The sequence below is a fragment of the Vidua chalybeata genome, chromosome 10, assembly GCF_026979565.1.
Source record: "Vidua chalybeata isolate OUT-0048 chromosome 10, bVidCha1 merged haplotype, whole genome shotgun sequence".
Taxonomy (NCBI): Eukaryota; Metazoa; Chordata; class Aves; order Passeriformes; family Viduidae; genus Vidua; species Vidua chalybeata.
Window position 1 is genome coordinate 8,726,920 of NC_071539.1, and position 23,820 is coordinate 8,750,739.

General features: G+C 60.7%; 1 protein-coding gene across 1 annotated transcript; it reads left to right on the forward strand.

Annotated features, from left to right (window-relative positions):
• Nucleotides 1-21,066: 21,066 nt before the first annotated feature.
• On the forward strand, nt 21,067-23,562 carry POLR2H (RNA polymerase II, I and III subunit H). Its single transcript, XM_053951729.1, has 5 exons — nt 21,067-21,251; nt 21,592-21,675; nt 22,394-22,487; nt 22,858-22,941; nt 23,063-23,562. Exons 1-5 carry the CDS (start codon nt 21,179-21,181, stop codon nt 23,178-23,180), a joined length of 453 nt encoding a protein of 150 aa, XP_053807704.1. The 5' UTR covers nt 21,067-21,178; the 3' UTR covers nt 23,181-23,562.
• The last annotated feature ends 258 nt before the right edge of the window (nt 23,563-23,820 follow it).

The following is a 23,820-nucleotide window of genomic DNA, read 5'->3' on the forward strand; positions in this document are numbered from 1 at the left end:
TTTCCTTTGCTCGATCGCGCTCTCATTGGATGGGCCCGGCTGCCTGCAGCTTCGCTGCCCACCAGGGTCATCCTTCTCCTCCTCCTGGCCGACTCCAAGCTGGCTGTGTGCCCCTTTCTGCTCTCCCCTTCTCTTGCTGTCATGTTTTCAGGTTGTCCGACACGGACCAGGCAGTTATGCTGTACCAACGCTGTGGTTCTGGGAGACCCAGCATGCTCCCCATGAGGCATATAGGGTGGAGGCTCTGAGTCCCAGGTCAGAGCCAGTCAGGAAACTCTAATGTACTAGAAATACTCAGCATTTTTTTCCCCCATACCCTCCTCAAGTCAAGCTGGAATTGTGGGAACCAAACCGGGATTGTGAAAGCCAAGCAAGGAACAGCCGTGCACACTGCTCCTCCCCTGCCTCCCTTTGGAGGCAGCAGGAGGGTCGCAGTAACCCCTGGCACCCCTGCATTACTGGCCTCACTCCTCTACAAAATGGCTCTTGAGCAGGGGAGAGCTCACCAGGGTGAATGGACCAGCTGCAGGTGGCAAAGTAACGCCCTGGGAGAGCAGATCTGGGGGGGGCGCATGCCCTCAGTCTAGGGGAGATTTGTCCACAGCAGCCAAGTGGAACCTCAATTGCTTTTCCTGGGTTTCTCAGGTTCCCCTCAGCTGCACTACCTTGCTAACTGGCTTTTAGGGTGCTTTGCTGGCAGTCCAGAGGGGCAAGTGGTCTCTCCCCAAAATGAGGGGGTGCACCCCTATGCTCCCTAGTGCTTGGCCCCAATCCCCTCCTCGCCTGGCTGACACAGCAGGTGCTGTTTTTTCCCTTGCCTTGGAACAGGCCTGCCCTTGGGTTTGTCATTAACCCCGTCCTCCTTCACAGGGTAAACAAGTCCAGGAGGGCAGTAGCAGCAGGTCTTGCAGCAGGAATGGTCTCCCCACATCCCACCATCTCCTCTGTGAGATGTATCTGGGATGTTGGCTGACGGGGACATCACAGCCCCATTTTTCTGGGGTTTCCCATCCTGGCTTGCTCCCTACCCTGGCTGCTCCCCAGCCCTGCCATGGTGAGACCCCAAACAGCAGCACTGTGCAGATTTCACCCCTCTCCCAGATCAGGAGAAGAAACCAGGCATTGAGAGGCTTTTAAAAGCAAGTGGCTGAAGAGATATGAGAGCCCGTTTGGGGCTTGCTAACCACCCACAGCCTCTCCATGCAGAAGCACAATGGGGCACAGGGGCTGCCTCTGCCTCTCTTGCCCCCCAGCCCCTGCTGCTGCAAAGTTTGGGGTCCCACGAGCCCTGGTGCATCTCAAACATCCCCATCTCAGTCCTCCATCCTGGCCTGGCTTTGCTTTGAGGAGGTTGTTCTCATTTTAAACAACAAACCCCTTCTGCCACCCTTCTCTATGCACACCCTGCTCCCATGGGGCAGGACACATCATCCCTGCAGCCAGCCCCGGGTCTCACCCCAGCCACAGGGGTGCACCCAGCAGCTCTCCACATCCTGTACCTGCCTCCTCCCTTTCCATGCAGATCTGGGGGAAAGCTGTGTTCCATGGTGAAAGAAAAGCAACAACGAAAAACAGCAGCCAGGGAAATCAATGCGAGCGTGCGTTTGTAAAAATATTTTTTAACGGAAAGACTTTTTTTCAATTAAATTATTTAAGGAATTTTATGGAGGTCTGTGGTGCCTGTGTGGTTCTTGGGGGCTCTGGGTGGCAGGGAGCCCTATGCTGGGCAGGTGAGGGGGTGTTTGGGCACTGTGTGTTTAAAAGTGGGTCCATGGCAATGAGCAGGAGCCACTTGACCCCACCAGGGTGCAAACCTAGTCCAATTCCTCCCCCAAAAGGTGCTCCCTGCCTTCTCTGGGAACAGCCAATGGGTGAGGACGTTTTCAGGAGCTGAGTGGACCAGATGATGCTCCCAGGGCCACCAGCCCTCGGGTGCCACTGCGGGAAAATCCTGGGGCCACGGGGATGGGAGCAGCTTGGGCTGGCCCTGGGGGAGTGTGGTGGCCAGGCTGGGCTGGGAGGAAGGCAAGCCCTGCCTGCACCCCTGCCTGTGCTCTGCCTGCGCCCTGTGCTTCCCCCCTCCCAGCCCATGCAAAAGAGCCTTTTGTGCTGCTGGATTTTTTCCCCCCTTTTAATTCCTAACCAGGAGATTAAGGGAAGACAAAGGCTACGATTGTTCCCGCTCTGCAGAGAGCTGGAAAGTTCGGAGAGGGGGGATCGTCCCTTTCCAGACAGACCCAGAGGAGGGGGACATGCGCCCCAGGTGGAGGGGCCGGGATGGGGGGAACACCCTGGGAGCGGCAGTGGAGGGTCCCAGGGGCACAGCTGGGATGAAGGCACACCGAGCATGAAGGGGGGATCCCTGCTGGGGTGGCCTGGAGGCTCAGGGCTCCAGCAGGAGGGTGGGAGGCTCTCTGCAGCAGAGAAGGAGGAGGAAGGCTGAGGAGGATGGGTTGGCCGGCTCGCCGGCTGCTTGGCGTTTTCCCTGCTAACTCTTGGCTGACACCTCAACAACTTGGCAGGGAGAGGATCCCGCAGCCCCGTCAGCCGCCTGGGGCCGGCACAGCTGGAAGGGATCACGGCTCGGCATGGCTCGGCACAGCTTGGCACAGCACGTCTGTGACCCGGCAGGCCAGCACGAGGCACGGGGCCGTGAGGACACAGGCTTTCTCCACAACCTCCACCATGCCTTGTCCCCACTGCCACCCTGTGCCCAAGGGAAAGGCCAAGCACAGCCGTGCTGGGGCCACATCCTGAACCCACTCAGCCAAGGATGGGCCGGACGCCGGCCAGGCGGGTCATTGCCTCACGGCTGGAGCCAAGGACACACCATGGCCCGGGAAGGGGCTGTCCCCACAGCACAAGGGACAAGACCCAGCACATTTTCCCATGCTCACAAGAAGCCACGAAACACCCACGAACACCCCAGCTCTGCTCCTTCTGTTTCCCGTTAAGATTATTTATTGGTAATTTTTAAGACCACTTACAGACTCTGTTCACGTGCCAGGACCCTACACGGCTTTTTCCCAGGGCTTTTTTTAATTATGAAAAAAAAAACCAAAAACAAAAAAAAAACCACCAAATTGTTTTAATCATTTGCTTTCCATTCCTTCCTTCCAGTCTCCTTTGGTTGCTAGCAGAAGACTTGCACATGGTGCAGCATCCGTCCTCATCTGCTACCACCACAGCCCATCCTCCCTGCCCACTGCTGCCGGGGCTACAGCCTCGACCCTCATCAGGGTTGAGTGTCCCCACAGGGAGGCCATGGGAAACAAGACCCCCAGAAGCTGCCAGCCAGTTCTGGAAAAGGGGATCTGAGGGCTGGGGGGCTGCCCTGGGGAGCAGGAGGCAGCTCTCTTGCAGATGCCTGGGAGCTGACATCGTCTTTGGCAGCACAGCCAGCAAGCAAATGCACCCGCATCAATCACCCCACGCCTGTCTGCTGTGTTTGGGGAGCAGAATCTGACCCAACACTGGACCAGGAGGCAAAAGCAGGTTTGGGTTATTAAACAAGACTAGGGCAATGCCTTGACTCAGTGCGGTCTGGGAAAGGCTGGATCTTCAGGGGGAATCCGATGGAAAGCAATGGTGGCCTTGCTGGTAGGGCTGGGGCTGGGGCCAGGGGCTGCATTGCTCCCACCAAGGGCTGTCCTGGCTGAAAACACTGGCTTCTTCAGGAATGAGGGGAGCAAAGGACTGCTGCATGGCTGGAAGCGAGAGGTAGAGGTGCCCCCATCCCTGCTAGCTTTCCTTATCCAGGTTTCGCTGGTCAACACCCCTGCCCACTCCTGAAGTATCACAGATATTGATGCCTGTGCCTCACATAGCAGCATTACCCATGCCACTGCCCTTCTTGCCACCTAAATCTGGCATCTTCAGATGAGGAGACGCTTCACCCTGCCCCAGTCCCCCAACAAGCACAGCCCAGCTGCTGCTGAGCCCCCTTCCTGCCCCTCTCCCGCTTTGATCTCCCTCGGAGCCGGGGCCAGTATCGCTGCCGGGGCTGGGGGCCGCCCCGGGTGTCAGACTGGTTCAGCCACACATTTCTGGTTAATGAGAAATTTCCTCTCCCCGGCGCTCGGCCAGGTTTTTTTTAGCTCCGGTATCGCTACCCCACCTCTGCCTCCGCCACGGCAGGCTGAGTCACGGGGGGCCCGGGCCACCTCCCGCACGCTGGCTTCACCCACCAGCACGGTGCTTGCCAGCACCCTCTCCCCATGCCTTCCCTTGAGGATGGCATGACCGGGAGCCTGGCAAAACCAAAACTCCGATGACCCATCGTGTTGCAAGAGCCAAACACTCCAGAGTGATGCCCTGAACCCGGGGTGCATGGGCTGAGCCTGGGGAGGGGTCGGTGCGGCAGCGGGTGGGGAGTTCGGCTGCCACACCCTGCTGTGCCCCATCGAACCAGCTGCCCTGGTCCGTGCTCAGGGAACCACAGCTCGGGGCAGCTGGGGAAGTTCAAAGGGAAGAGGAAAAGCAGCAGCCCCACTGTGTGTGAGGGTTTGGGCTTGGATCCCCACTCCCCATGTCACAGCCTGAAGCCATTTCGTGCCATTAACGGGTTTTCTCGCTCTGAACTCGCTAATGAGCTTGCGTGGGAAGCAGCAGGGACTGAGGGCCTCCAAACTGGGGCAGTGGAGGGAGAGAGTGGCTCCTAGCAGAGCATATTTGGAGGGAGAGACAACCATCGTCCACCCTTAACTCCCTGCCTTGAGTCCTGCTTGCTCTTTGTGCTCCCCAGCCAGCCCCACTGACCCTCGCACATCCCTGCCACCCCAGCAGCCCCGCCCTGGTGCCTGGAAAGAAGGGTGTCCCATGTCACCACCTTACAGGTGGCTCAGATTCTGCCACCTCCCTGCTGTAGTTTCCCCCCATCCCACTGTCCCCATTGTCACCCAGGCGGGGAACCAGGACTGCACCCGGGGAGGATGAAGGTGAAACCATGACCCATCCCCAGGGCGGTGAGTCAGGCTGTGCCAGGTGACTTCTGCTGGAAAGCACCTTTCAGCACCATCCCTATTCTTGTCCCTGCCCCTATCCCTGTTCCCGTCCCTGTGCCTGGCCCCATCCCCATCCCATAATGGCACAGAAGGACCCCACAGGAGTCACTGATAGAGAGGAGGAAGGTAAAAACTCCATGGAGGTGTTGGATGTTTCTGTCCACAGCCCAGCCTTGCAGGAAGTGGAGCAGGAGGATGAGCCAAGCCCGGGGCAGGAACACTGGAGCAGGAGTGCCAAGGTGTGTGAGCCAGCGTCATCAGACCTGTGCAAACAAACACCCGGGACCGCAGGGATGGCGGAGAGCCGGGCAGAGGAGTGGGGAAGGCCTGTCCCAGAACACCCTCAGCTCTGGGGCTCAGGGGTCAAGGACCCAGGGGATGGAGCCGTAGCACAGCACATCTGGGGGCTCGTATGAGGCAGGAGCCATCCCTGACAGTGTGATGGCAGCCGTGCTGTGGTCCCAGCCATTGTCCCATTCCCCTTGTGCCCAGGCAGCAGGCAGGGGACAGGGTGTGCTGGCACCAGGGCTGTGGGCTCCCGTTCACACACTCCCGGCGGGTGGGCAGAGGGTGATGGACGAGGTCTCCATGCCGAGATAATCCTGTCTCTGCCGGCCCGCGGCCGGCATTTATCTCGCGCCAGGACTGACGTCACCCTCCAAGACCCCAGCCAAGGGGGCCTCACTGCTCTTCCTGGCTTTTCCCAGGGACAAGGGGCTTTGGGCCCCTCGCCCCAGGCTGCGAGCAGGTGGATTTATGACCACAGCCATGCTCCAGCATCCAGGGGACAGGAGAGGCAACGAGACCTTTATAGCTTTAATACACCTTTCTGACAGTGAAGTTTAAATGGCCTCGTAAACCCCCTTGTCACCCACCCCCAGCAGAAGGCAGCAGTTTATTAGGGCTGTAATTCTTCTCCTGGCATTCCATCAGTGTCCTTTTAATCTGTACTTGGGGTTTTTTTTATTTCTGCTTAATACCAGCAGCTGTAAATGCTGTTAGGGATCATCTTGTGCAGGGACCCTCCGGGGGGAGGCTGGGCACCAGGGCATGGATACGATGGAGCAGGGGGAGCTGGAGGCTGGGACAGCCCAGTTCCAACTGAGGGGTCAAAGTGGTGAAGAGGAGCCAAATTTTCCTGCTCCAAGCACATGCCTCCTCTGCAAAGCAGGCCCAGGCAGGAATGCTTCCATGATGCAAGGAAAGCCTTTCCAGGGAACCTTGGGATTTCAGCAGCAGAGCCGGCCGGGAGCTAATCCTTTGTGCCAGGCTTTCCATTTTCATCTCATTAACTCCCGCTCTCTGTGCCGCTGCCCTCTCAGTTTTTCTGGCGGGGAGATAAGTCTCCGTGCTCGGTGCGGTGAATCCTCCGCGCCTGCTCGCCCAACGCTCCCGGTTGCGCTGACGCTGGCAGGCAGCTTCCATCCAATTACAGCGGGGTGAAGCTCATTTTAATTGCATAGAGCAACTGGGATTACGCAGACTTTATCTCCTAATTCCCTCTTTATCTCTTAACTTCACACTCACTGCTTGCATTGAAGGCAGGACAGCTTGTGCCGGGGTTTGCAGTTTCTGAAGTACCCTTTCCCCCTGCACCAACCCCTTGCCCAGATGGGGTTGGCCCCAAAATGCCGATACTGGGGAACCCTCTGTGTTCCCTGATAGCCTCCAGATATCCCCGCAGCACTTGGGGGGTCAAGCTGGGGGATGGCACCCATTATACCAGCTGTTTGGGAGGAGGGCTCGTCCTCGAGCTGGTGTCACGCGTCACCTGGAGGCAGAGACTCTCTAGGAGAGGCTCAGATAGGCACAGCATGAGTAAAGGGCTTTCCTTCTTTACAGCCCATGATAGTAGGTGCCCAGCACTACTGCTGAGGCTGCTGAAGAGCTCAGGGGGTCCCTGTGAGGGAGGGACAGGTTGCTTGCCACCAAAAATGCACACTGAGGACAGCAAGCATCTCAGCCAGCTCCTTGGGGACTCTTGAGGACCCTTTATCTGCTCTGTGCACTTAACCAGAAGGATGAAAGCTTCTGCAGGGCTCTGGGGGCTTGTTAGTGGAGTCAAAAGATGTTTTTTTTAATCTCTCCAGGTATGAATAGCACCCATGGGTCCCTGACTCCCCCTACAAAGGGCAGCCCCACCATTCCTCTCTGCAGCAGGAGCAGACAGAACCATGGCACTCCGCTCTTCCCACCTCTATTTATTCACCCCCTGAGACATCCCTGGGTTCCCCCCAGCCACCCTGGCTTGGGCATCCAGCAACACCCTCTTGGCGTGCGGACATGTCCACCCCGACCCAGAGCGAGCTCTTGAGATAGCGAGATAGCCAGAGGCTGCCCCGGATGGGGCACTTGGCAGGGCTGGCCCCGATAACAAGCCGGCAGCTGGTCCCCTCTCCCTGCAACATTTCCCTGTTGGTTTCATGTCTCTTGGCTTCATGGAGTACCAGGTGCCAGGCTCACCCTGCTGCAGGTGGGTAAACTGAGGCAGCAGGGCAGGGGTCAGGTGTCTGGCTTAGCAAGCTCCGCATCAGCACAGCTGGGTGTTAATTAGATACCATTAGCACACGCTAATTAATGTAATTCCAATGACCCACAATTCTGGAGCGTGAGAGCTGCTCCTCACCCGTGCCATTGCTGTGAACATCTGTGCCCCTGCCACGACTGGTGGCAGCAGGAAGGGGAACAGCCGATGCCAGTGCCAGTGTCACGCTACCAACGCCCTCCCAGGGCTCCTTCCTGCAGGCTGGCACGCTCCTGGCCCCCACTCCCCAGGCACTGCCAACACAAGCCAGACCCAGCAGATCAGGCATTTCGGGTGCTGGCAGAGCCACACGAAACCTGTCAGTTTTGACTGCAGGAGTGCCCCAAATAACCATCTCCTTGGCGTCCTGTTGGCTGGCCCCCCCATGGACGGGGGCCGAGCACACTGGGGGGGCAGGGGCTTTGGCGCGGGGGCTGTGGCAGCGAAAGGGTGACTCCTAATCCGGCGGCAGCTGCGGGGCCCAGGCTTGCTTGTTCAAGGGATACGGCAGCTCGGTCAACAATCCCTGGCCCGTTTCGGGGGGGATTAGCAGCCCCCCGGGAGGGAAGGGGCCCACGTGAATATTGGATGGGTGGGAACACAGCCCAGTGGGAACAAAGCCAGACAGGGAGGCAGCAGGGAGCAGTCACCCGCCATCCCAAGGTGTCCCCAAGGTGGGGGGGACAGGGGCTTGGGGACTGTCCCTGTCCCCATCCTACTTTCACACTGCAGAGTGCTGACAGGAGGGAGCTCTGGTTATCATCCCCCACCACCCCAGTACGATAACCCTGCGCCAGCGTCCAGCCACCCCCTCGACCTCGTGTCCATCCTCATGTCCCACTATAGCAAGCCCCACAGGGAAGTGGCACAGGAAGTCCCCAAATGCTGGCACTTGGGAGCTCCTGGCAAACAAGGGCAAGTGTGTAAACTAGTCCTTGTTTGCCACAGGTTGGCCAGCTGGGGATAATCCAGGCTGGAGGAGGCCATAGGGTACAAGGTCAGCCAGGAGGGGAGCTGGGCTGTCTGGGGACCCCCACTGGTGGTGGGAGCCTCCCACACATCCAGGGCAGTCTCAGACCACTAAAACACCTGTGGATTCAAAGTGGGAGGCTCCAGCTCCTGCCCAAGCAGCAGGTAGGACCCATGAAAGAGGAAGAAGACAGTTTACCTTGGTGATATCCAACCCTGTTTCCCATGTGCTCAGCACCCCTCCATTACCTCTGCATCCTGCTGTGCCCCATGCGTGGGGACCATGTGTGGTCCTGGTGTGGGGACCCTCTGCCCAGTGTTTGGAGTTACTGATCTGCGATGTCTGGGAGTGGCCCTGTGGCCCTCAGTGTTTGCTGGGGCAAGCCCCAGGACCGTGTCTACCCTGAGCTTACCGCCCAGGGGAGCAGATGCCCTCTCCAGGGCAACTCTCTTGGGGACTGAGTGTGTCCCCAGGGTAAGTGCAGGTCCCTTTGATGCCTTAAGCTGGGGCCAGAAAGGCAGGAGAGACTGGGACATGTACCCAGGGAGAGGTGTCCTGGGTGGTGGCGCTTGTGGTAGAAGCCCCCACCCCCAGGAACGTGTGCTGGGTACATGGTTGGGTACATGTACACGTGTAGCCGGGTGCTCCCTGGGGCCTCCCTCACCCCTTTCCCCACGGGTGCTGAGCAGGGGCCACTTTTCTGCTCCGTTAGCCACGGCTGTGCCGGCACATAATGACATGGTAATTGTGAGCGAGGGCCCGGCCACACGCACTGCCCAGCTCGCTGGCCAGCCCTCCCAAACCCGGGGTAGCTGCTGCCCAGGGGGGGTCCCACCGTCTGCCCCCTCACCTGCCCATGAGACCCCCGTGTCTGGCTGCATGCAGGACTTGCCCCAGTGGCAGTGGAGGGGGGAAAACCCCTGGCAGGCTCCAGTCACCTCCTCGCCTGGGAGCTGGGAAACCTGTTCTTCCCCGTGGTGTTTACACGGGTAAGAGGGGTCCTCTGCCGCTGCACATCGCATTTTCTGCTTGGTCACTTCCATCTGTGTCCCCGCATAATGATTTTTTCTGCTACATTAATTTAACACACTGCGGCGAGCCGAGGCGCTGGGACCCCGGGCTGCTTAATTGTGTCAAAGGAAAGGCTCCTGCTCCCGCTTTCACTGGCAGCCAGGGCTGCTGCGGGGTGGGTGTCCCTGCGGGGGGGTGGGAAGGGGTCTCAGGGTGGTCACAGGGGCTGAAGGGAGGCAGCACTGGAAGGGTGTAGGGTGTCAGAAAGGTTGGTGTGAGCCCCCCACTCCTGGGGCTGGCAGCAAGTCCTGGCTCAGGTTATCTCTTGGGGGCTCTGAGGTGAGGGTGAGGGGTCCTGGGGACCCTAAACTTCCCTTCTAAAGAGCCTGGCTCCATGGGGTATCTCCTATCATCCCTTCAGATATTGCAGCAGGATGGCAGCGGCACATCCCGGTGGCCAATTCTCTGCTTGGGGCCGGCAGTCCCCGCCCGGAGCCGGTGGGAGCCAGAGGGTTAAGTGTTGTTTGTGTTGGCTGAATGAGGCGGGAGCCGAACAAGCCCCCACAAATGGAGGTGAAGGGCTGCCCAGACGGGATGTGACAACCCGATTTCAGGGCTGTCAGCCCCAGCATGGTGGGCATTGAGCGGGGACATTCCTCCCCGACACTCCCTGCTCCCCTGGCTCCAGCACCGAGACACCGACAAAGGCAATGGGCAGCCGCTGCCCACCTCACCCCACCATCTGGGGTGCCATGGGGTATCCATGGGGCACCGCGGAGCTGGAGGAGCCCCCAGTCAGAGGGGGATGCTGGGAGGGCCCCTCGCCGTCCCCGCTGGCGGCCCCGCCGTACGTGGCCTTTGGTATTTGCAAACATTGTGCCGAGGGGCTGGGAAGGTCTCGGCCCACCCCAGCGGGCGCCTTTGTGCTGTGCGGACTCCCGGGGGCTCATTTCCATCCCGCCCGGGCGCTCGCCTCGTTCCTTTCAGTGCCGACAAGCCTTGCTCCCTGCTCCACCAGCGTGCCCGAGCTGCAGCAGCAGTGCCAAGAGCACAGCTGTGCCCCAGCCCGCCGCTGTCCCCATTCCGGGGGTTCATGCCCCATCCCGGTGTGCTGAGCTGTTGTGTGCGCCACTGCCCCATGCGGTGCTCGTTGAGCTGCCCTGTCCTTGTCCCGCTGAGGGTCTGTGCACAGGGGTGTGTCCACTCGCGCACGGGCTGCCACCATCAGGGTTTGTGTGCTTCCCACCTGCACAGCTGCACCCTCTGGTGTGCACCTGCCCACCCACCTGCGGCCAGCTCCAGCTATGTGTACCCACTCTGCCGTTTTCACACCCCCATGCACACCCCCTACCCTCAGGGTCCCCCAAATCCCCCCACCCCAGCTGAGCAGGGTGCCTGGGGCTGGCAGGCAGCTCTGTCCAGCCCGGCACAGCCAGACCCCATGGCACAGGGATACCATGAGCAACTCTGGGCTCCCCACCGCTCCCAGCATCCTCCCTGCACGCCCAGTTGAGGGGTCGCCCCATCCCACCACAGCCACATCCCCCACCAGACCCCAGGGAGCCAGCCCATGCAGCTGATTCTCCAGCAGTGCCCGTTTGCTGGAACCGGTGTTTTATGGCCCTACTCAACACCTGCGGATCAATGCCAATCCGCATTTTATTTGCTTTTGGAGTCATAAAGGTGAATTGACCCAGCTGCACCTCTGCAACTGCTCTCCCCTGCTGCCAGGTGCAGGGTGGAAGAGAAGGGCAGCGACAGGGGACCCCGGGACACAGTGCCCATCCCTCACCGTGCACCGGGGAGTGCCCAAGGGAGATGGGGTTGCTCTTTTCTCGTGCTTTTTGTGACTGGAAAATCTCCTCGGGGGCCCCCGGCGGTGACCTCTTCCTGGGCGCAGCGCTAAGCCCTTTGTAATGGGATTTTGTGGCAGAACCGGCAAATTAGGGGCGAAGTGAATGTGTTAAGCTGCTGGTTTCTTTCTGGTGGTTCCCCCTCCCCAGCCCACGCCGGCCGGAGTTCGAACAAAGGCTCTGCTTTTATCTCGGGTCCTTAGAAGTCAGAGCTGTAACAGGGCTGTGCTTCCCCCTCCGGAACAGGCAGGCTGGGACAGAGATGGGGACATGGACCGGCAGAACTCGGGGCTCTGGCAAAGCATGGGAGGAACATACTGCAAGCGAGTTGTACCAACATTGGCTGTGGGAATAAATTTAGGGAAGGGGCACAAAAGGACTCATCTCCAGGTCTCCCTGTCATCTCCCTGTGGTCTGGGACCCCTCAGCATCCAAGACGGAACAGCAGTGGGAGGGCAGCTAGGGTGGGGAAATCTATGGGTCTGGCCTGGCATGAATACAGACCCGGCAGCTGTAGGACCAGCCTCTGCTTCAGAGTTCATATTGTTACAGAGCAAAGGCTTCATTAACAGCGACATATACAAGCCAGAAATACTTGTTAAAATCCCACATCACTGACGGGATTGACAGCCCCCCCGTGCGTCCCTTTTCACTTCTTGCCCGCCAACTATCGGGGTCCCTTTGCCTTCCTGAGAGAGGGCAGGGAGTTCTGTCTGCCCCTTGAAAGAGAAGAATGGGCAACCCCCAGCCTGGGGCATCTCCCCCACCACAGCCATCCCCACCAGGAGGTCTCCTCTCAAGGGTGCCCCACCATCCCTTACACTTAGGGTGAGGGCTGATCCCCTGGACCATGCCCCGCTACCCTGGGTGTCTCTCAGCACCCTCAGGCAGGAACAAAGTACCGTGGGGCTCGGTGGGAAGGATGCTGCTTTGACACCCCAAAAGCCCCTAAATGCAGGCAGGGAGCGGGCAGGGGACAGTGTGCTGCCCCCAGGGCCCCCGTAAGGGCCTGATTTATTGCTCTCTCTTGAAGGATGCCATTAAGACAGCGTCCGGAGCTGGGAGCACAGCTGCAGGAGCAGATCAGCACCTGATTAATGTTGGGCAACTTGTTATATTGTCAGATAATTATCCCCAAACTGTATGACTTTTCTGCTAAGTGGCAGCGCTTAATTGCATTTTTAATTACACTGCCATCGCGGCAACCCCTCCGCGGGATGCTGGGATGCTGGGAGCCAGGCAGGAGCAGGGTAGGGGGCCTGGGACCCTTTGCAGAGGGCATGGCAGGGGCATCCCGCTCCCACAGAACCCTCCTGGTGTGGGACACACATCTGTGGCATCCCCAAGCCATTAGTGCTCCAGACAGCGAGGTTTTGGAGTGATCCTTCTCGGTGCTCCCCAAGGCAGGGGGCACATGGGGTGCAGAAAAAGGGGGAGGAAGGCAGGGTGCCCGCTTTGCCCTCCATGAGCTTTCAGGGCTCACTATCCCCTGCAGCTCCCCATCTCCATCTGGCTGGGGGCAGCTCAAGGTCTGGCTTCCCCTCACAGGCAGGGATGGGTCAGGGGTCAATACATTTAAAATTCCTCCTCGATCTCAAACTCCGGAGAGCAGCAGGGGGCAGCGGCTGCACGGGGAGCACCCGCCGGCACCCCAGGCAGGCAGAACACGTGAGGCAGAAACAGGAGGCTGTGTCTGTGTGTGTGAGCTCATGTGTGTTCATGTGTGTGCGTTTTTGGGGGGTGCACGTGCACAGGGGCCACCTGTGTGTGCGTGCATGTGGATTTGGGGGTGTGCGTGCACGTGCATGAGTGCCCTTGTGTGCACACCAACACATCTGCTGATGTGCACATCTGGCCGTGTTGGTGTGCGTGTATCGGTGTACATGTGCTGCTGTGTGCAAACATGGAGATCTGTGCACCCCTGTGAGCCTGTCTGTGCATGTCTGAGTGCCTGGGGGAGGAGGAGGTGCCTGTGTCTGTCCGTGCTGGGACATCAGTACTGTGTGTAGTCCTCTGTGTTTGTGTGCAAAGGTGTGCCTGTGGCTGCACACGTGGGTGCACCACCCAGCCCGTTCTGCCATCTGGGGTGGCTGCAGTGGATCCTGGCTCTGTCCTCCACCCCAGCCATGCCAGACCTCCCAGGGAGACTCCCCAGCTGACCCCGTGGGAACAGCAGGGACAGGACCCTCGCAGCTCCAGGTGCAGGAGGCACCTGCAGGTCACGGCAGCTCCTGTCCCTCACCCATCCCTCCCTGGGACAGTGATGCTCCCAGTGCTGCAAGGGGCACAGCCTGGGACCCCCAGCACTGTTGGACTGCCAGACCCATCTGCTGTGTCCCCTGGGGCTGTCCTGCTGGAGTACAAGGTGCTGCTGCTGGGCAACCCCCACACCACATCCCTCCTCACCAGCCGGACGCTGGGCAGTGCCGGGAGGAAATCCAGGCGTTATCAGGCAGCCGGCTGCAGCCCTTGCCGTGGCCTCTGGCCCGAAATTTCCTGGCATGGCCATCACAACAGCATTTATCCCGGGCTGTGCCTTCCTCACCAAGGTGGGGTCCGGCCAAGCTTCCCCTTGACACCTCAGGGGTATGTGGATCAGGCCCCCCAGATCCCTGTCAAACCAGTAGAGAGGAAGAAACATGGATTTTGATGGGGAAGGAGCCATTCCTAAGCCCCGCCTTGGTGCTCCTCTGTGCCCCCCATTCACACAGGGTACACAGACTAGGGAGAGAATCAGGCTTGGGGGGTATTAAGCCCCCTGAAAGGCATCCTGGCCCCCAGCAGCCCCCCTACAAGCCCTTCTTATCTTCATGGCAGCCGGATGGGGTCTCACCAGAGAAAGGCTGAAATTTCCAGGAAAAAATGTAAATAAAGGTCCCTGTCCCGCCTGTCCCCTTATCTCAGGAATCCGGAGTACGCCGGGCCCTTCTCCCAGCCATATTTCATCCCAGCCATCCCTGCTGGCTGCAAAGCAAAGCAACAATGATGGGGATGTGTAAGAGACTTAAAGATCACAACTGCCTTAAACACTGTCAAGGCCACAGAATGGAGGGAGGCTGTGTCTCAGGGCCCGCCAGGATCCCAGGATCATGGAAGCCACAATTTCCCACCCCACATGGCTGGGGGTTCACAGGATGGTCAGAGAGGTTTGGTCCTTCAGACCTCAACACATATGGCCCAGCCATGCGGGTTCCAGGGTGGGAAAGCTTTTAGGGTTCCCATTGCCCACCTGGTGTCCCCAAGCAGCAGAGTTGGGGCTCAGCCGCTTCCCCTCCCTGCTCCCAGATCAGCTGCTAATGATGTCTCCTGACCCTGCTTGAAAAGAACGTAAATTATTCAGCTTCTCATCAAGGCAATTAAATTAGCTCGTCATTTCAGGCCATTAATATTTCAGGGGGGCAGGGGCTGGGGAGCTGGGGGGTCCAGGGGTGACAGGGCTGGGGCTGAGCCCCGTTCCTTGGCCAGGAGATGCAGTGTGTCCATTCTTAGACCATGAGCAACAGGGGCTGGGGAGTAGGGGTCGGGGGTCTACAGGCAGAGGGCTTGAAGTCTGGTGCCCAGATGCTGGAGTGCCATGTGGGCAATCTGTCCTGTTGCCCTGTCTGTCTGGGTTACCTTCCCTGCTGCTGACAGAGGCCAGGTGCCAGCAGCCAACCCCTGCCCCACTCCCAGAGCACTTCCTGCACCCCACATTGCCCCCCTTTTTCGGGAGGACACCTGAGGGTTGGTGGCACTGCAAGGGGCTGCCTCCACCCTACAGATCCCAAATCCCCGCTGCCTTCCCCTTGCCCCAGGCTGTGCCAACTCCTGCCCGCTACCCTCCCCAGAGCCTGCGGGTCCTCCGTCAGGATTTCTCTTTCCTTTCTTCCTCGCACTGAACAATTAATAATTTATCCCATAATAAAAGAGGAAACAGTTAATGAGATGAAAACAAGCCAGAAACATCTGCTGGGGCTGCTTTCATCGCCTCCCCGGGCCGCCTGCGCAGGAAGCGGGGGCGGGAGGGGGACGGGGGCGCCGGGGGGGCCACGGCAGCAGGAGGCTGTGCCCGCATCCAGCCTTCCTTGCCACGGCCCCCTCCTCCTCGGGGACCCCCTGGCCAGGCACTCTCTCCCCACCACACCATCAAAACCTGGCTGAGAGCTGCTAGGCTCAGGTCATGAATAGCACTGGGGGTCTTGCCATGGGGGTGTCACCCTAAAAAGGGCAGTGAAGCCTGTTGGTCTGATGCTGCCCAGTGTCCCCAGAGATGTGCCTGGCTGCTGAAGGGGGGACAGGGTTGTCCCCTCCATTCCCTGTCCCCAGCCCCCATGCCCAGCTGTTGTTCATTACTGATGATTTGATCTCCAGTGAGTGGGGCTGGCCCCAGGACCTGATACTATCGGGGTAGCAACAAAACCCCAAACCCTCCTGGGGTGCCAGCGGGGACACGTGGGGATGGGGCAGGGCACCCTGCCAGCAAAGGGGACTGCAGAACTGACCCCATGACTCAGTGCTTTGCTGAGATTTATGGAGTCCAAGGAGGAAGCTTATTTTGGGACCACTTATTTCGGAACTGTGGCTTCGTGGCATGTGAGGAGAGGTGTGAGGGGACATGGCTGGGATGCAGTGAGGATGCAGAGTGCTGGGGAAAGGGAGGGCAGGGAGAGGGGGCACTGAGAGCAGGAAGGGGACAGGCAGGGAAGGGGAAGGCGAAGGCAGCAATGCTCAGAGGCTGCTGACGTGTGGCCAAGACCCAGACTGGAAGAAAGAGCCAGCTCCGACCAGCCCCACCATCAGCCTGGTCATGGGAGGGGACTGTGAGGACCCCATAGAGGCACCCTGGGCTGCAGGGATGGGGCTGGGGTGGGGGTTTGGGCAGGGGCAGTGGAGTTTGTTCAGGATGCTGCCGCCTGCCTCTGTTTCCAATTTAGCTGATCCTCGCCCCGATCCCTGCAGCTCCCTAATCTGTTTGTCTTCCAAAGCCGTTAAGTTAATTCTGAACCCAGCAAAATCCCACGGCCTTCAGCCCAGCCCACCTTCCAGCTCGATGGGTCTGGCAGGGGGTGGCAGGCAGATGCTGCCAGTGTCCAGCACAGAGCCCCTTCCATCATGAAGGAGCAGGAACTCGCTCCTGCAGACTCCCAGACCAGTCTCCAGCAGCCCCTAGGTCCCTCCAGGGGCCGGGTGCCGCTAAGGGCCATCATGGGGACAGGCAGCTGTGATGACAGCTGGGGAGATGGCCTGTCCCTCTGCCAGCCCGGACAGGCACCCGGCCCCGCTCTGAGAGGTGCTGCGGAAAAACTGACATCAGCATCAGCCCAGAGGAATTTGGCCTCCCTGGCCCATCCCAGCTGGGGACAGGGACAGAGACAGGGGCCTCTGCCATGCACCACAGCAGACTTGAGCAAGGTGAAGTAGGAGGGGGGTGGTATAAGCCCCCTTCTTTGCTGTACCCCTTCCTGGGGGCCAGGAGCGGCCCAGAGGGTCTCTGTGTATGCCCAGGGTACAGTCACTGACTCTGCTTCCTGTAAGCACAGCCCCCTTCAAGCTCTGACTGCAGAGAACAGCCAGCTCATGACACTGGTGACACCCTCTGTGCCAGTCAGGGACAATGCTTGGGGTTGAATTCCTCAGGATCTCAGTGAGGAGAAAGAAAGTTCTAATCCCTTCCCAGCTATCTTGGGGCTTCTGGTATGGTTATAGCCTGGTCACTCCTTGGTGCCTCCTATCCCCCACCCCACAGGATGTGCCTGGTGGCGATGAAGAAGTTGTGGAAAGATGGTGACACCCCCCCAGTTGCCTCCATGCTGGAGACCCCGACATCCTGCCCCCCTCCCCCAGTCACTCTCCATCATCTCCTCGTTCCCAGTCTGGGTAATTGGTGGCCTGGTGACAGACGGCTCATTAACGGCTTAATTTCGGCTTCATCTCTTCCTGCCCGACCCCCAGCCCAGGTGGGGACTGGCCCAGCAGGGTGCAGGGATGGGCACCCGGAGGCCACATTGCTGCACCCCATGGGGGTTCCCGCGGAGCTGGTGGGGGAGCAGAGGAGTGCACAACACGGGCTGGCAGCACTGCCCTGGGCAGCCCACATGGCCTTGGCTCCCCGACAGCGGGGTGCAGGGGGGGACCCCCATTCCTCGGCATGGGGACAGTGCCTCCCTGCTCCTTGCCCCACTGGGATGGGCAGGGATACCAGCATGGCAGGTGCTGGCCGTTGCCCACCTTCCTGGCCTCACCCTGCCCTTGTTTGCTTCCCTAACGGCGGCGGCCTTTCGGCTCCTTTGTGCCGGCGGATAACAGGAATCGCCGCTACCTCTGAAGTACCGGCCGCCAGCCCCCACCCCAAACTGGGCAGCAGCATGTGGGATACCTGCAAGGAGTCCAGGCATGGGCAGAAGTGCAGGCAGACTTGCAAGCAGCAGGTGTGGGCACGGAGTTCGGGCAGGTTTCAAAGCCCCACTGCTCTTCTGCTTTGCCTTCAGGTCCATATTGCAGCCCATGAGCCCATCCCCAGCACCCCAGCACCAGGGCAGTGCCCAAAACCCTGTCCCAGTCCCCCTCCCAGGAAAAGCAGCTGGCGGCAGCCCACGATGGCTGATGTGGGGCCCCCAAAGGCCGCCCCACCGGATGGAGGCCTGGCTGCCTTTCAAAGGCGTTTGTGTTGTATAATTTATCGGCAGGAGATAACAGACAAGCGGCTAACGAAGGAGGGGGCTGTACCCCTGCTCTGGGGAGTCTGGCACCACAGCACCGGTGCTGCCAGGATTCATCACGCTGGGGGCACGCACACCTCCCTGGCTAAGGTGTAGGTTCCATTTTGGTTTGGGGATGCCCCACGGCAGAGCCAGAGATGGTCCTGCTCTGTGCCTGCTTTGGAGCTGCTGCCTGCCTTGCACAGAGACCCCAGGGACTACTGCACCACCAGAGCAGGGGGAGCCCGGGTCCAGTATTTGGGGGTTCTTCACCCCAGGGACACGTGGACTTCCCAGCATGGGGGAAGGGCAGCAGGCATGGAGAGGCACAGGGTAGGGAAGGACTGGTCCCACGGGCACGGGGGCAGTACCTGGCGCCGGATCTGAGGAGAGTTTGTTTAATCCCAGATAAGGAGGCGACGCCAGGCACCTGGCTGGCAAACGGGTGCTCCCTGGGCAACAGCAGCGAAGGCAGTGCTGGCCCCCAGCCTCCCCCAGCACCTGCGCCGGGACCGTCTGTTCAGCCTCGGCTGCACAGGGCTGGTGTTAGCTGGGCACATGACTCCCTCTGGCCACCCACACCCCAGTGGCATGGCATGGCATGGCACATGGCACGGGGTCAGCGAAGCAGCCGGCACGCGGCACAGCCAGGGCAGATGGGCATGGAGTGCAGGGGAAAGCAGGCTGCCCCATCCTCTGCCAACCCAGGCCAGATTTACACCAGGGCCAGCAACCCCCTGGCCAATCCTGCCCCAAGGGTTGCGTGGGCACGGGGCCAAGAAGGGGGCTTAGGGGCAAGGACAGCTCTTGGCATCGTGGTCCTGCTACACAGCCGGTGCTCAGGAGGTTCAGGGATGTGCCAGTCTCCTGCTGCCACCCTGATCCTGTGGCATCTCTGGGGCATCTGGAAATCTACTCCCCCCTTCCCCATGTGGCCCTGGAGGTGGCTGCATGCCCATGACCCTGCCCAGTGTGGGGGCTCAGGAGTGCCCTGCCTGCAAGGGCAGGGAGGCAGACAGACGGCAGGGCTGGCTGGCAGGGTCTCTGGGCAGCAGCACCCCTGGGGGCTGCCTCGCCGGCTGGTGAGCACAGTCCCAGCTGCCTGCTGGCCTGTACTGAGTGTGCCAGGTCTCAGCAGGGACAGACGGGCACAGCCAGGTGGGATTAGCCCTTTGTGTCACCACGCAGTGGCCCTGATAGCATCCACGCAGGGGGCACAGCTTTGCCATGGCACTCCAGCCTGAATCACATCAGGATCTCAGTGGGTACCCCTGAGTACAGCTGGGGCTGGCACATGGACCCCCTCCCCGAAAAACAGTCCTGGCCCCCACGCCACCCTGCCCCGGCCGGCTGGTGTCCGCCAGGGAGGTCACGTCCCTCCAGGACGGCACCCTGAGGATTCTGGAAAGGGCAACTGGTCATACTGGCGAGCCTGGCTGTGGTAGGACTCCCTCCGTTCCGGCACACCCTGGGGCTGTCCTGCCATGTTCGGTGTGCTGCTGCCACCCCCTGGCAACCTGCACAGCCCCGGGTGTCCCCCACAGCCCCTCACGCAGGGGTGTCCAGGTCCCCTGCACCAGCCCAGTCCTGCAGCCCAAAGAAGCGGACACGCGGGATGCAGGATGCCAGGAGGGCACAGGAACTCTGGGGAAGGGTCCACACCTCTCACCTTGCCCCAGAGGGGAGCCTGTCTGCGGCCGTCACATTCTGGCAGGGAGGAGGTTTCTGCCCATCCCGAGCCAAGGTGGACAGAGTGGGGAGGGGGCGGCGGGGCTTGGGGGAGTTACCCAGCCAGGCGATGATTAGAAGGAGCCGAGGTTCCGTCCCAGCGCATTAAGACTGTCCCCGCTGAGTGCCACCGCCGCGGGGTGACCCCGCCGTGAACCGCCCACGCTCCCCCGACGAGCCACCAGACCCCTGGCACCAGCACCCCCCTTCACGCCAGTGTCCCCGCTGCGTGTCACCCCCTGCCCCGTTCCGCTGCCTGCGCCTCAGGCATGCGTGAGGATGCGCTGGCAAATTGTCACGGAGGGGACATGCCATGCAGAGGTCACACCTGTGTGTGTCTGGGGACCACAAGCATCTTGTGACAGGCCTCCCGGTGCTGGGGCAACTTGGCTCTGGGTGCCATCCCGGACCACGACCTGGAAATGTCTAGCTCCTGGGGACAGCAGGGACTATGTCCCCATGAAGCCACCTCGCTGCAGGCATAGAGGCCATGCACGGGGAGCCATATTCTGTAGATGTCCCCGCTCACGACCTCGTGGTCCCTAGGGAGATGGTGGCATGTGACTCACACACAGCGCCGTGCCACCCGCTCTCTCCAGTCCCCATCACACCGGGACACCTGCCGGCTCCACCAGCCTTCTTTGTGCCACATCCGGGCGGGCACACGCTGCCCAAACGAGGCGCAGGGTCCCCACTGCCAAGCCTCCCCAGAGGCAGGGAAGAGTTTGTTCGGGCAGGCTGGCGGTGGCGTTCGGGGAACGCGGAGGACAGGGCTGAACTCTTGAACCCGCACCGGCAGCTCCCGACCAGATGCCAAGCATGGAGCACCCCGTGGCGCCCAACGTGTGAGCAGCCCCCGGCCGTGCCAGACCCCCCTGCTCCCCTCACGGTTCATCGGCAGGACACGGGGGACGGTGTCACACGTCCCTTCCCGCCGTGGCTGGCGGGCGAGGAGGAAGAAGCCGGTGGGGGCGGCAGCCCCGAGACCCATCGCTGGCTGAGTCCGCGCAGCTCATCACGATGTCATCGGGGAGCGCGGGTGAAGCCCCTCTGTCCCATGCGGCGAGGGTGGACGCGGGCTGCAAGGGCCCCGAGGGACAACCCCGGACCCCTCCCGGGACACCGGGACCCCTCCCGGGACTCCCCGAGCCCGCCGCGCGGGGGCGCTGCCGTGCCCGCTCCGTGCCGGGGGCGGGGCCGCGGCGCGCGGGTCCATCCGCGGCCTAGCAGCGCCCCCTGCCGGCCGCGCGCGGGAGGCGCGGGCACGGGGACCGCGCGCGCTCCCGCCGGTCCTGGCGGGGAACGGGCCCCGCCCGCCGTGAAGCCGCTTCCGCCCGGCCTTGGCGGTGAGTTTGCGTCATCAGCGTGCGCCGGGCGGGAGCGGCGCCGGGAGCGGGAGCGGAGCCGCTGCCATGGCCGGGATTCTCTTCGAGGACATCTTCGACGTGAAAGACATCGACCCAGAGGGCAAGAAGTTCGACCGCGGTGAGTTGGGCCCCGGCCCGCTTCTCCCGGTCCCCCGTCCGCCCCTCCCGCCGGCGCTGGCCCCTCCGCGTGTTGGCAGCCCCCGGAGCGCCCCGCTTCCCCAGGGCTTCCCCAGCCCGGCTGCTGTGCCGCCCACAGGCCCTGTGTCTTGCATTCCTCGCCCCACCGTGTTCCTCTCCCTGCCTGTGCACGCCTCCGCCAGCTGCCGGGCTCTGGCATCCATCCCAGCCCCATCCGAAAACGGCTCCGGTGCCAGCCTGGGGTGGGAAGATGACTCTGTTCCCACCCAGCCCTCGGGGCTCTTCTGTGTCCTTGTCCCTGACTCTGCTGCTGTCCCCAGTGTCGCGCCTGCACTGCGAGAGCGAGTCCTTCAAGATGGATCTCATCCTGGACGTGAACATCCAGATCTATCCCGTGGATCTCGGTGAGCCATCGGGCTGCGGGCACGGGGCGGGGCAGCCGGTGTGAGCTTGGGTGGGCGAGCTTAGAGGGCATGGAGTCAGGAATTGCTGTGATCAACGAATAAGCAGCCTCAGGGTTCCTTGTGCCCCTGTGTTGTCCCCAAGCGACAGGAGGTTCAAGGCACTCTTGGTGTACTGAGGCTGAGCTGGGTTTCTGGTTCACCTCCGTGTGTGTATTTGGGCTCACCTCTGTCCCTTTCCACACAGAAGCTGTTTGGGGAAGCTGCTTCAGCTGGTGGTAACCAGGTTTAAGGGAGAGCTCCTGAAATTAACTTCTGCAGCTAAATATACTAAATGTGTGGAAAAGAAAATATTACCCTTGATGAGGGGCACAGAAGGGCTGAAGCTGATGCTGCAGGGAGCTCATGTACCTGCCCAAGGGTCCAGCCAAGCTCTCTGGGGGGATATAAGTGAATATCTTCTTGTGTCCCCTGAAAACACCAGCAGTGGTGTCCTTGTGGCTCTGGTTTCCTCCGTGATGTGGGGAACAAGGAGACACAGGATCCAGTGTGACCTTTCACACGTTCCCCACAGTCCTGTTGGCAGACTGGCGGCAGGGACAGAGCTTGTTTAGCACCCGCTGCCAGCGTGGCCCTTTGCCACCGCCCTGAGCTCTGGCTGTGTGTGCTGCTGCTCTGGTTGTGCTCTAACCTTCTCACTGCTGCTCTGGCCTCCTCACAGGGGACAAATTCCGCCTGGTCATCGCCAGCACCTTGTATGAGGATGGCACCCTGGACGATGGCGAGTACAACCCCACGGATGACCGGCCGTCCAGGTACAGGGCCCAACTGGGACCCCTGCGCGCGGGGACGAGGGACTAAGTGAAGTGCTGAGGTTGAATGTTTCAGGTTGGACACTTAAGAGGAATTTCTTCACGGAGGGAGTGATTAAACATTGGAATGGCTGCCCAGGATGATGGTGGAGTCCCTATCCCCTAGAATTGTTTAAAGAAAGGCTGGGTGTGGCGCTCGTGCCATGGTCTAGTTGACAGGGTGGTGTTCAGTCACAGGCTGGACTTGATGATCCGAGAGGTCTTTTCCAGTCTAATTGACTCTGTAACTGGGAGGTACCTTCTCCCAGAGGACACTGAGCTGGGGGAACAGCCAGGTTTGATTCCTTGCTGACCTCAGGCTGTGCTGTTGCAGGGCAGACCAGTTTGAGTACGTGATGTATGGCAAGGTGTACCGGATCGAGGGGGACGAGACCTCCACGGAGGCGGCCACGCGCCTGTGAGTGCCTGTGGAGAGTGGGGGGACACGGTGCCCCGGGGTGGGGTGGGGGGCGCTGGGATCTCGGCTCAGGTCTCCCATGGGATTCCCTGCTCTCACTACTCCTCTCCTCCCACCTCAGCTCTGCCTATGTGTCCTACGGGGGGCTGCTCATGCGGCTGCAGGGAGACGCAAACAACCTGCATGGGTTTGAGGTGGACTCTCGCGTTTACCTGCTGATGAAGAAGTTGGCCTTCTAGCACACCTCCATGGGCTGCTCCACAGACATCCAGCTGCAGCCCTGGGAGCCCACGTTCTGCTCCAGCATCCATGCTGCCCAGCCTCCTCAGAGCTGAGGAGGCAGGAGCAGTCCCCCTCCTCATCCCAGTGTCTTCTGACTCCTGCTGGGATCCACATCTCTGTTTGCAAGGGGAGAGGTGCCTGACATCTGAGTGGACACCATGCTGGGTGCTCCGGTCTTGCCTGATGGCATCTCCTCACCTTTGCCTGTGCTCAACAGCCCTGGCTCTGGCCAGGAGCAACTGGACTAGGACAGCTGCCTGCCTGCCTCTGAGGACCATTCCCTGGGGAGCCATCCTGAGGCAGGCTGCCTTGGTTTTGATTAAACTGGGATGTTTTGTACACCTGGCTCTGCTTGCTGAGAGATGAGGCTGGCAGGGAGTGGATACACCTGCGCAGGGGCAAAGGGGGAACCCTGACACTTCCCAAAGGATGGGGGGCAGCAGCAGGTGGGTACAGAGAGGAGGAGTGGCAGGTGGGGCTGTGCCGGGGGATCCTGCAGCACTGGCAGCTGCCATGGGTGGGAGCGGGCACTGGGCAGAACTGGGAGCGTGTCCCAGAGGAGCTGGCTTCTGCCCCAGGCCCAGGCACAAGGACACA

What these genes read in the sequence shown, in the direction of transcription:
- POLR2H (XM_053951729.1), top strand. Translation starts at nt 21,179, where the DNA reads ATGGCCGGGATTCTCTTCGAGGACATCTTCGACGTGAAAGACATCGAC. An exon ending in GGGCAAGAAGTTCGACCGCG is followed by an intron (nt 21,252 to 21,591) that starts GTGAGTTGGGCC and finishes TGCTGTCCCCAG; the next exon opens with TGTCGCGCCTGCACTGCGAG. An exon ending in ACGGATGACCGGCCGTCCAG is followed by an intron (nt 22,488 to 22,857) that starts GTACAGGGCCCA and finishes GTGCTGTTGCAG; the next exon opens with GGCAGACCAGTTTGAGTACG.